Here is a 12,623-nt window from a genome sequence, read left to right as displayed (position 1 = left end):
GCTTTGTCAGAAACCAAGATCAAGCTATCCCACTCCCTATCATTCTGGTGTGCTTCATGTGCCTATCCAATAATCGCTTGAAAGTTCCTAAAGTGTCCGACTCCACTATCACAGCAGGCAGTCCATTCCACACCCCAACCACTCTCTGCGTAAAGAACCTACCTCGGACATCCCTCCTATATCTCCCACCATGAACCTTATAGTTTTGCCCCCAGTAACAGCTACATCCACCCGAGGAAATAGTCTCTGAACGTCCACTCTATCTATACCCCTCATCATCTTATAAACCTCTATTAAGTCGCCTCTCAACCTCCTCCGCTCTAAAGAGAAAAGCCCGAGCTCCCTCAACCTTTCCTCATAAGACCTGCCCTCCAAACCAGGCAGCATCCTGGTAAATCTCCTTTGCACTCTCTCCAATGCTTCCACATCCTTCTTATAGTGAGGTGACCAGAACTGCACACAATATTCCAAATGTGGTCTCACCAAGATCCTGTACAGTTGCAGCATAACCCCACGGCTCTTAAACTCAAACCCCCCGTTAATAAACGCTAACACACTATAGGCCTTCTTCACAGCTCTAGCCACTTGAGTGGCAACCTTCAGAGATCTGCGGATATGAACCACAAGATCTCTCTGTTCCTCCACATTCCTCAGAACCCTGCCGTTGACCCTGTAATCCGCATTAAAAATTTGTCCTCCCAAAATGAATCACCTCGCAATTATCAGGGTTAAACTCTATCTGCCATTTTTCGCCCCAGCTCTGCATCCTATCAATGTCTCTTTGCAGCCTACAACAGCCCTCCACCTCATCCACTACTCCACTAATCTTGGTGTCATCAGCAAATTTACTGATCCACCCTTCAGCCCCCTCCTCCAAGTCATTGATAAAAATCACAAATAGTAGAGGACCCTGCACTGATCCCTGTGGTACACCGCTGGTAACTGGTCTCCAGATTGAAAATTTTCCATCCACCACCGCCCTCTGTCTTCTATGAGATAGCCAGTTACTTATCCAATCGGCCAACTTTCCCTCTATCCCACACCTTCCACACTTTCTTCATGAGCCGACCATGGGGGACCTCATCAAACGCCTTACTAAAGTCCATGTATATGACATCAACTGCTCTACCTTCATCAACACACTTAGTTACCTCCTCAAAGAATTCAATCAAATTTGAGAGGCAAGACTTACCCTTCACAAATCCGTGTTGACTATCCCGGATTAAGCTGCATCTTTCTAAATGGTCATAAATCCTATCCCTCAGGACCTTTTCCATTAACTTACCGACCACCGAAGAAAGACTAACTGGCCTATAATTACCAGGGTCATTCCTATTTCCTTTCTTGAACAGAGGAACAACATTCGCCACTCTCCAGTCCTTTGGCACTATCCCCGTGGACAGTGAGGACCCAAAGATCAAAGCCAAAGGCTCTGCAATCTCATCCCTTGCCTCCCAAAGAATCCTAGGATATATCTCATCTGGCCCAGGGGACGTATCGACCCTCAGGTTTTTCAAAATCGCTAACACATCTTCCCTCAGAACATCTACCTCCTCCAGCCTATTAGCCTCTATCACACACTCATCCTCAAAAACATGGCCCCTCTCCTTGGTGATCACTGAAGAAAAGTATTCATTCATCGCCTCTCCTATCTCTTCTGACTCCATGCACAAGTTCCCACTACTGTCCTTGACCGACCCTAACCTCACCCTGGTCATTCTTTTATTGCTCACATAAGAGTAAAAAGCCTTGGGGTTTTCCTTGATCCGACCCGCCAAGGACTTCTCATGCCCCCTCCTAGCTCTCCTAAGCCCTTTTTTTTTTTAAAGCTTATTCCTTGCTAACTTGTAACCCTCAATTGACCCAACTGAACCTTGTTTTCTCACCCTTACATACGCTTCCTTTTTCTTCTTGACAAGACATTCAACCTCTTTTTGTGAACCGTGGTTCCCTCACTCGGCCATTTCCTCCCTGCCTGACAGGGACATACCTATCAAGGACACGCAGTATTTGTTCCTTGAACAAGCTCCACTTTTCATTTGTGCCTTTCCCTGACAGTTTCTGTTCCCATCTTATGCTCCCTAATTCTTGTCTAATCGCATCATAATTACCCCTCCCCCAATTATAAACCTTGCCCTGCCGTATGGCCCTATCCCTCTCCATTGCAATAATGAAAGACACCGAATTGTGGTCACTATCTCCAAAGTGCTCTCCCAACACCAAATCTAACACTTGGCCCGGTTCATTACCCAGTACCAAATCCAATGTGGCCCCACCTCTTGTCGGCCTATCCACATATTGTGACAGGAAACCCTCCTGCACACACTGTACAAAAAAAAAAGAATTGTATGAAGAGGACAGCTAATAGAGCAAATATTATAAAATTATTAAACATTATAAAAGGTATACACAATATAATGGATTATTCAGTGCCAACTGAAATTTGATAGCACATGGGCTTCAGAAGCAAGCTAATTATGATTTTCACAGTGCACTTGTATCATTTCCAACCTTAAAAAGTGTATTCTGTAAAAGCAAAAGCACACTTTAAACCAGAACTTTCATAATTTTCCAACCCACAATTAGCCTATCTGCTTGAGCCAAGAAAGGCCCTATATAGAATTTCAGCCTGTATCAAGTTACTTGATTTCAATAATGCCATTCACACAAGAAGAGTTTATATCCCATGTCAAAGCTCCTCAATTATTCAAGTCTGGAGACTTTAGACATAAATTGGAAACAGCCAAGATTTGCAGATCACGAGCACCCCACACTCCCACTTGGTTCAGTATCATCCGGAGCACTGGATCCCCTTACCCTATGCTAAAATAAAGCAGAAGCATGTGTTTGAATAATACTATATACACAAAATGAAAACAAAATCCACATACCAGCTACACTTTTCCCACCTACAGATGGCTGCGGAATCCGTGTTGATGCACTAGATGTTGACACTGGTGAATTAGTCTTCTTAAGCACTGGAGACTTGTACTGTATATTGATAAAGACAATTCAAAGAACAAGTTATTCACAAAGCACAGAATGAGATAGCACAGAAAGCAGCAATTTGGCCTATTGTGTTTGCATTAGCTCTCCAATTTCTTCGTCATGTCTGAAAATTTTTAACTTTTCATATTTTTATCCAACTCCCTTACCCCTCTATATTTAGATCACAATTGCTGCATAAAAATGTTTCTCCTCATGTCACCCTAGGAGTTTCATTTACTAATGAACTCTGGTTACCACTGTCCTACCACTGTGACCACTTTTTCTTTACTCTATCAAAAGGCTTCAAGATTTTCAATACCTCTTATGAAATCGTCTCTTAACCTTTTCTGTTTTAAAGAAAAATCGCTCCAGCTTCTTCAGTCTCTGCATGTAACTTAAGGCTTTCATTCCTGATACCTTTCTCACGAATCTCCTCCAAATTCTCCCCAAGGCTTGACATCTTTCATAAAGTGCAGTGTCCAGAATGAACTCCAATATGCCAGCTGGTGTTTTATAAAAGTATAGCAAAGTTTCCACGTTATTGTATCTTATGCCATTCATTATTTAGAAAAGGTTCCCCTATGCCTTTTTTAATGATCTTCTCAACTTGTCCTGCCACCTTCAATGATTTGTGTGCCCACATCCATGAGTCTTTATTCTGAACCTCCTTTAATTTTCCATTAATTTATATTGTCTTTCCTCATTCTTATCATCAAAGTAAATCCCCTCACATTCTCTACATTAAAGTTAATCCAACAGACATTTTCCCATTTTACCAGTATATATCCTCCCAGCCCCAACATTGACATTCAGTGGGGGACACCATTGCACACTTCCTTCCAATCTGCAGAAGAAAATAACCCTCTGCAATTAAACTCTGGCCAATGGACAGAAAATAATTTTTTATCCATGCAGCCACTTCCCCTTTATCCTATGGGCATAATTCTTTCTAACAAGCCTATAATGTGGTACTTTATCAAAAACCCTTTGAAAGTCCATATCAACCACCCTACCTCATTTGTTGCTTCAAAGTTAATCAAGCTAGTCAAACAATTTTTATGCTCAAATGTTTGAGAGCTACCAACTGAGCAGGAAGCACTTCCTAACACTGGTCCTAAAACTTCTCTTTCATGAATCTTAATCTGTGTCCCAATAATCAAACATCTGGTATTCCAAAATTAGAGTTTTTGATTCATTTTATCTAGGCTATTTAATGTTTTGTATATTTCTATTAACATCTCATCTGAATCAACTCTTTCACAGCTAAAGAGGATTAGTTTATTTTGCCTTTCTCCTCATACTTGATGTCTTGACAAAAGGGGTCAGTCTCAAGGCACTTTGCTACTTCACCTACAGGGCCTGAATATTTCCTTTGTATCTCAAGTGACCAAAGCTGAAGAGTACTGCAGTTAAAGATTGTGATATGTTACATTCTCTATTATGACAGCCCCAAGTTAAAATTAAGTAAATTTGAAGGGCTACAGCAAATGCACTTAAAATGTTCATATATGATCCATCTTCCTTTTTTGATTATTTTCACTGCTGATAACTATTTCAACATAAAGCACTGTACCAGAAAGCACAAATGTGTAAGTTTTGTGTTCTTCATCTTTCTGAGGAGGTCACAGCAGGTTTTTCATTGAAAATAGCATTGGATTTATATTTTATAAAGTAAGAGAAGGAAATGCATAGAGGTCAGGTTAGCTAAGCATCATGAAGCGCATGTAGTAATCACTCGAATAATCACATATGACCACTGATCTTTTTTTGGAGACCATCAGCTCGCACCACTATTACAAAGTCCATTTTGTCACTACAGTAAAATTGAAGAGGTCACTCCTGGAAAACGTCGGACATCTGGACCAAAATTCAATATAGTCTGGCTTTGGCTTCAAGGTTAGAAATGAGAAGCTGTCTGTTGTACAGAACATCTGTCTTACAAAGAAATGTCTTCATGGAGGCCATAGAGGAGGAAAACTCCAAATTGTAATAAGAGGACACAGACAAATAGCAGCAGAAACAAGAAGAATACAACTCATTGTTGACCGCAAAGGATGTTTGTGATGGCTTGCTACAGGAAATTTAAGAATAACTTCTCTAACATTGAACAGCTGTCTAGATCTTCCTCATTTTTTATTTATACTTTCACAGGATGTGGACGGTGTAGGCTAGATCACCATTTACTGCCCATTCCCAATTGCTCTTCATAAAGTGCTGATGAGTCACCTTGTTGAACTCCTGCAGTCCATGTGATGTAGGTATACCATTGAGTAAATTTAAGGAAGAGGTGGACAGATTTTTAATTAGTAAGGGTTTGAAGGTCTGTAGAGAACAGGCAGGAAAGTGTAGTTGAGGCAGAGATGAGATCAGCCCATGATCATATTAAATGGCAGAACAGGTTTGAGGGGCTGAATTGCCAACTCCTGCTCCAAGCTCTTATGTACCAACAGTGCTGTTAGGAAGGGAGTTCCAGGATTTTGACAGAGCAACAGTAATTGAACAGCAATACAGTTCCAAGTCACGATGATGAGTGGCTTGGAGGAGAAATTGCAGATGGTGGTGTTCCAATGCATCTACCGCCTTATTCTTCTGGGTGATAAAGGTCATGGGTTTGGAAGGTGCTATTAAAAGGAGGCTCGACAAGCTGCTGCAGTGCATCTTGTAGATGGTGCACTGCTGCCATCGTGTGTTTGTGGTGGAGAAAATGAAGGTGGTAGATGGGGTGCCAATTAGGCAGGCTGATTTCTCCTGAATGTTGTCAAGTTTCTTCAGTGTTGTTGAAGGTGCACTCAGCAAGGCTAGTGGAGGGCAGTCAATCACGCTCTGACTCGTGGCTTGTAGATGGCGACAGGCTTTGTGGAGTCAGGAAGCGAGTTAGTCGCCATAGAATTCCCAGCCTTTGACCTGCTCTTGTAGCCACTGTATTTATATGGCTGGTCTAGCGAAGTTTGTGGTCAATGGTAACCCCAGGATATTGATAGCAGGGAATTCAGCAAGGGAGATGGTTAGATTTTTTTCTTGTTGGTCATTGCCTGGCACTTGTGTGGAATGACTGTTACTTTCCACTTATTAGCTGAAGCCTGAATGTTGACCAGATCTTGCTGCATATGGACACAGAGTTCTTAAGTCTCTGAGCAGTTGCGAATGGTACTGGACATTGCGCATAAGACAGAGAGATCATTGATGAAGCAACTGAAGGTGGTTGAGTCGAGGAGATAACCCCAAGAAACTCCTTCAGCCATATCCTGGGACTGAAAGGACTTACATCTGACAACCATAATCATTTTAAATTGTGCTAAGTATGACTCCAAAAACTGAAGTGTTTTTACATTGTCAGGGAGATGCCAGTACTGGAATAGCTTAGCTAAGAGCGCAGCTAGTTCTGGAGCACGTCTTCAGTGCTACTGCCGGAATGTTGTCAGTGCACATTACATGCAGTGCCTTCAGCTACTTCTTGATATTGTTAGGGACCAGTTCAAAAACTCCAAGGTATATTATGAAGTTAGCCTAGACCCCAACTATTTTTGATTTTGACATTAGTGTGAGTATAAGGTGTTTCACACCAGGTGTGATTCCATTGACCCACTAAGCAGCTTTCATTAAAACAAACTTTATTTAACAGTTAAAATGTAAAGAAAAGAATTAGCATAACTTTTACTTTTATATTAGTTCCAATTTAAGTAATAACCCTATGGATGTAAATTCCTCTTCAGAATCAGTCAGCAAGACATGCGGGCTTACGTGAATTCCTAGTCTTACAGCCTTTTAACCCCTTTGGACAAAGATACCGAGACACACCTGTCTTCTGACTCCCAGACAGCAGCCTCCAGAAGAAAATCTATCTTCACACAGCAGAACTCCAGTGAGAGAGAGAGGGAGAAAACACCTCTTGCACACCTCTGGAGAGAGATATCAATTTCTTAGCAGGTCCCCAGACTTCAGTGTCCAGAAAGAGAGAGATAAAGAAAGAGCTAGCTCCTTGTCAAATTCAAACTGCAACTGCCTGCCTTTCTCCTCTCTTTAAGCCTAGGTCCACTCACTCATGATTTATCTGCTTATTAACCTAATCAAACCCTACTCTGAAAACCTCAGAGGACAACCCTAACATGACTAAACTGCATTAGCCCAGATTAAAACAAATACTCCAATAATTAGGAGCAATTAACCTTCTGCATGCGGGTTGCCGACTGTAGACAATGGGCACCATAATCAGAGAAGAATCATAGGTTAGGGCGGCACAGTTGCACAGTGGTTAGCACCAGGGACCCGGGTTCAATTTCAGCCTTGGGTCACTGTCTGTGCAGAGTTGGCACATTCTCCCCATGTCTGCATGGGTTTCCTCCGGGCGCTCTGGTTTCCTCCCACAGTCCAAAAGTGTGTGGGTTAAATTGATTGGCCATGCTAAATTGACCCTAATGTCGGGGGGGGGGGGGGTTGGTGGGGTAAATAGATGGGGTTATGGGGATAGGGCCAGGGTGGGATTGTGGTCGGTGTAGATTTGATGGGCCAAATGGCCTCCTCCTGCTCTGTAGGGATTCTATGATTCTATAAACACAACTTTCCCCAGAAACATAATTATAAAATACATTTCTTAAAAGCACAGTATCATTACAATATCATCTGGAGCAAATCGAATTTGACATCTGAGATGCTGGGGACCTCAGCAGGAGGCAGAGGTGGATCACACACTTGGCACTTTTGGCTCAAAATGTTTGCCTTTTGCACTGATGTACTGAGTTCTGCCATCTCTGAAGATGGGGATATTTATGGAGCTCCTCCTCCAGTTAATTGTTTTAATTGTCCATAGCCATTCATGACTGAATGTGGAAAAAATGCAGAGCTTTGGTCCGATTCATTGGCTGTGGGATCGCTTAGCTCTATGTTGCTCTCTCTGTTGTCCTGCGTTCTAACTTCACCAGGCTGACAGCTTATTTCTTTGGTATGCCTGGTACTCCTCCTGGTATGCACTCCTGCATTCTTCACTGAACCACGACAGTTTTCCACAACCGTTGATGATGTTCTTATCTCTCTTCGTTTTATCTTTCTTTTCTTCTATTTTGCTTTCAGCAAATGATCTTACATCGAGTCAAATATAACTTATACTTCTGGTTTAGACTCCAGGGGCGGAATTTTACAAGATTGAATGAATCTAAGTGTCCAGCTAACGTCAAAATGGGAGAGTTCCTGATCCATTTTTTGGGTGAGTTTTCATACCCAATGTTATTTATTTAGTCATTAAAAATATGGGCTAGACCATTTCTACCTGCTGCAGGCAGCCAGTCTGCAGAGAGAGCTATTGCGCATGTGCAGACCTCTGATGCTACACATGCACAATAGACTGAGCGCCCTGTCAGGCCCCTGCTGCTATAGGCAGCCTAATAAACTCTCTCCCTCACTGCAATCACGGGGCCCGCAGCGATCGCGAGCCCCCCACTGCCCGAAATGCAACCCCCCCCACCCAGACCAACTCAGCCCCTCCCCCACCACTGATCGCATCTGAGTGGCAGCGAGCCCCCTCCTCCCCTAATCGGGGTGCCCCTTCAAGCCCTACCCCTGCCCAATGGGCAATGCTAAGATGCCCAGTGGGCATTGCCCAGGTGCATGACTGGCAGAACCAGGGTGGCATTGCCAGGCTGGTACTGTCCAAGGGGCATCCCCCTTGCCCTCGACCTCCACGAGGAGTCTCATTCATGGAAAGCAGGTATTTTTCTCGCCTGAGAGGACTTTGCCATAAAGGCAAGTGAGCCCAGAGGATTCATGAAGATTGAAGTGAATTTAAATAAATTATTCAGCCTCTTGCCCATTTCTGGCAACAGGCTTAGCTCGTCGGAAATCCGGTTCCCGTAAAATCGCGAGAGCCAAGAAATTGGGTGTGATCCTGATTTCTCAGCTCTTATGCAATTTTACCAGCTCACTCGCCCATCAATGGTTGAGGTAAACTGATAAAATTCCACCCCATGTCTCAATAAATAATCTTCAATTTGGTTGCTTGAAGACTTGTCGTTGCTCACACAGATCAGAGATATCCTGTAGGCAATGCCAAGATGCTTTTGACAATCTGATAACAGCAAATCGCAGTGTAGAAACCCACCATAATTTTGTGGGCAAGTGAAATGAATAGTGAGATGTGACTGCAAAATACAAACCATTGGCAACTACGTATGCACTACCAAATAAACATTTTCTGTATTCACAAAATCTACCACACAATAAATTTTTATCACCTTTAACAAGACATCATTGGTGTGTTTTACCTGCGTTGTAGTGCTTTGTTTCCCTTTGATACCAGCAGGTTTAGACTTGGCAATACGTGCAGCCTGCTCTTTGCAGAAAGAAATGTGTCGGTCTGCAGCATTCTCATTGAATCTTCTCTGGCAATATGGGCACTGGACATAATCTGTTAAAAAAATGAAATTTGACAAATACATTAAAGAGAACTGGTGTGAAATCAAAGCTAATGACGTTCTATATGAAGTGACTGTATTTATGTTCAAAGATTAACATGCTCAACTACTAAACTGAGTGCTAACACAGAGGGCAGAATTCTCGATCTCATCCATTCCCATCCCGCTACCAGCGAGAATGTAGAATTTGGCGCTCGGCCAATACTCCATTCACTGCAGCGGCACCGGAGAGTCCAAGCCACAGACAAGGTTTAAGGTTTCCAACAATATTGTCTTCCCAGCTAAAAATGGCTGAATTTGACAACATATAACAAACTGCTTGCATCAATATATCAACTTTCAGTTGGTACTACATTTACATGGCAAACCAAGAATAATTGCAGGTTGGAACTTAATTAATTTCCAATCATTTGAAATTGAATGCTGACAAAATGTTACATCAGAACAATCTGAATGACAGCAAATATAACAGAAATGCACTCTGAAAAGCATTTACTTTTTTGAAACAAACATGAGGATATTGATGCGGTACATCTAGCAAATCATTAGGATGGCCATAAGCAAGATATTTTCCAGAAACAGCACTAATACAGCTTAAATGAATCATAGAATCCTACTGTACAGAAGGCCCTTCGACCCATCATGTCTGTACCGACCACAAACCCATCCAGGCCTTATTCCTGTAACCCCACGTTTACCCTGCTAATCCCCCTGACACTAGGGTCAATTTTGCATAGCCAATCCACCTAACCCGCACATCTTTGGACTGTGGGAGGAAACTGGAGCACTCGGGGAGACACGCAGACATGGGGAGAATGTGCAAACTCCACACAGACAGTGACCCAAGGCCTGAATTGAACCCAGGACCTTGGAGCTGTGAGGCAGCAGTGCTAACCACTGTGCCACCATGCCGTCCCAAAGAGTGGGCGACATAAAAGGCTTTAACAATGTTATCTGGAAGAATTTTGAGAGCTTTCACACTTTTGCTAGTGACACCCAAATTTACTTCACCATTTCTCCAGAAGCCAGCATCTCCAATTACCCAAATACTCGAAACATTAACAGTTAAGCCATATTGTCTCAAAACGTCAACTGTCTTTCTCCACAGATGCTGCCAGAACTGCTGAGTTTATCCAGCAATTTTTGTTTTTATCTCCAAATACCATCTGACATAAATTTGGATAAGTCAAAATTTCACAAAACTAAAATGGAAGACATCTATTTTGGTTTTTACAAAAGGTTTTTGCATCTCCAGTCTCTACTTCCTCTTACTCCTTACGGGAAGAATGCAGATAAAACAAGAGCCCAGGTATCCAAACTTATCCATGGACCCCATGAAAAACAGGATACTTATCATTATGGAGGCCTAAACCTACAATATAATCTCCACACCTTCCAAGTACAAATTTTCAAAATAGCTGCTGCAGCAAGTAAGGGATTTGACACAGATAAAAGAGGCACAGAAGGCTATGGGCCAAGTGCTGGACATCTTGGGGAGGACAAGAGTCTCCTCTTCCCAACATGATGACGTGCTCACTGTATATATCCATAATTAAAGGATGCCATATATTATAAACCAGCATTATAAATGCCAGATTACTATACAAAGACAGAAAATATCACACAACCCTAATGTCATATAACCAACCCAGCAAACTCCCCTATAGAACGAAGAAGGCCCATTATCAGCCACAAGCAAAGTAAATATCTCCATATTACAAATACTGGACCCCAGGAGTTTGGGATTTACACAGGGCCAGAGAGTTGGCAGATCCCTTTTACCCATCCAATCTCCCAGTGCCATGCCAAAAGACCAAGATTGAATGTAAACTGCAACACATCTTAAACTAAGGTCTCCCTCATTCTACTGCCTGAGGATACCAGTGGATGAATTCCATTACATATAATTGGATATCCCTGGTTTTCAAAGAATTACAAGGTAACAGGCAACATATGCCCCAATGCACATGCATCAAACGCCCTTGTCAGGATAACAGATATCACAAAATCAGGATTACAATCACAAGGGGAGTAGTTCAGGATGTGAAGATACTGTGCCTTTAAAAATGTATTTTAACCATGCTTCTCTGCAGGATGTTTTAAAACCCTGGGATTTTGTCAGAGCTGTGTTGTCTGCACCCAGTGTCCTTTATTGTTACTGAAGCAGTATAATTGACATTATGTTGGTTTTAATCTGAACTAATGCTAACTCTGTTGTTTTAGTGTTCCCCTGGGATGGCAAAGTAGAGCTTGATTAGGGGTGATTGACAAGTCAGGTCATATGATTAGGGATAGCAGTGTTTTCAAAGAGAAGCCATGATGTGGCGATGCCGGCGTTGGACTGGGGTAAGCACAGTAAGAAGTCTCACAACACCAGGTTAAAGTCCAACAGGTTTATTTGGCAGCACCGGCTTTCGGAGTCTCAGGCTCCTTCATCAGGTGAGGACTTGTGTTCACAAACAGGTCAATCAGGTCACAAACAGACACAAACTCGATTTACAAGATAATGGTTGGAATGCGAGTCTTTACAGATAATCAAGTCTTAAAGGTACAGACAATGTGAGTGGAGAGAGGGCCAAGCACAGGTTAAAGAGATGTGTATTGTCTCCAGCCAGGACAGTTAGAGAGATTTTGCAAGCCCAGGCAAGTCGTGGGGGTTACAGATAGTGTGACATGAACCCAAGATCCCGGTTGAGGCCATCCTCATATGTGCGGAACTTGGCTCTCAGTTTCTGCTCAGCGATTCTGCGTTGTCGTGTGTCGTGAAGGCCGCCTTGGAGAACGCTTACCCGAAGATCAGAGGCTGAATGCCCGTGACTACTGAAATGTTCCCTGACTGGAAGGGAACACTCCTGCCTGATGATTGTCGAGCGGTGTTCATTCATTCATTATTGTAGCGTCTACATCGTCTCCCAATGTACCATGCCTCGAGACATCCTTTCCTGCAACGTATCAGGTAGACAACGTTGGCCGAGTCACAAGAGTATGTATCGTGTACCTGGTGGATGGTGATACCCTTCATCGTCCAGTACTTCCCCGGAGCAGAGAAGCTACGACATCTTTTCCGGAGCTTTCAACATGTCATCAGTGAAGACGAACATCTCGTCAAGGCCATCCCCACACCCTCACTTCTTGCCTTCAAATAACTGCACAACCTCAAACAAACCATTGTCCGCAGCAAACTACCTAGCCTTCAGGAGAACCGTGACCACGACACCACACAACCCTGCC

At 42.9% G+C, this 12,623-nt stretch overlaps 1 protein-coding gene across 2 annotated transcripts in view; it reads right to left on the bottom strand.

Annotated features, from left to right (window-relative positions):
• The window catches only part of zc2hc1a (zinc finger, C2HC-type containing 1A), an 87,239-nt gene that overhangs the window by 28,939 nt on the left and 45,677 nt on the right, over nt 1-12,623 (bottom strand). For both annotated transcript variants that reach the window (XM_078216352.1, XM_078216353.1), the window contains exons 5-6: nt 9,243-9,385; nt 2,892-2,991 (exon numbers count right to left, since the gene is read on the bottom strand). In XM_078216352.1, coding sequence (XP_078072478.1) covers nt 2,892-2,991; nt 9,243-9,385 — 243 coding nt within the window. The remainder of the gene's footprint in view (nt 1-2,891; nt 2,992-9,242; nt 9,386-12,623) is intronic.

This window comes from Mustelus asterias, chromosome 7 (assembly GCF_964213995.1).
Source record: "Mustelus asterias chromosome 7, sMusAst1.hap1.1, whole genome shotgun sequence".
NCBI lineage: Eukaryota > Metazoa > Chordata > Chondrichthyes > Carcharhiniformes > Triakidae > Mustelus > Mustelus asterias.
Note: the sequence above shows the minus strand (reverse complement) of the source record. Positions and strands in the feature narration are given on the sequence as shown.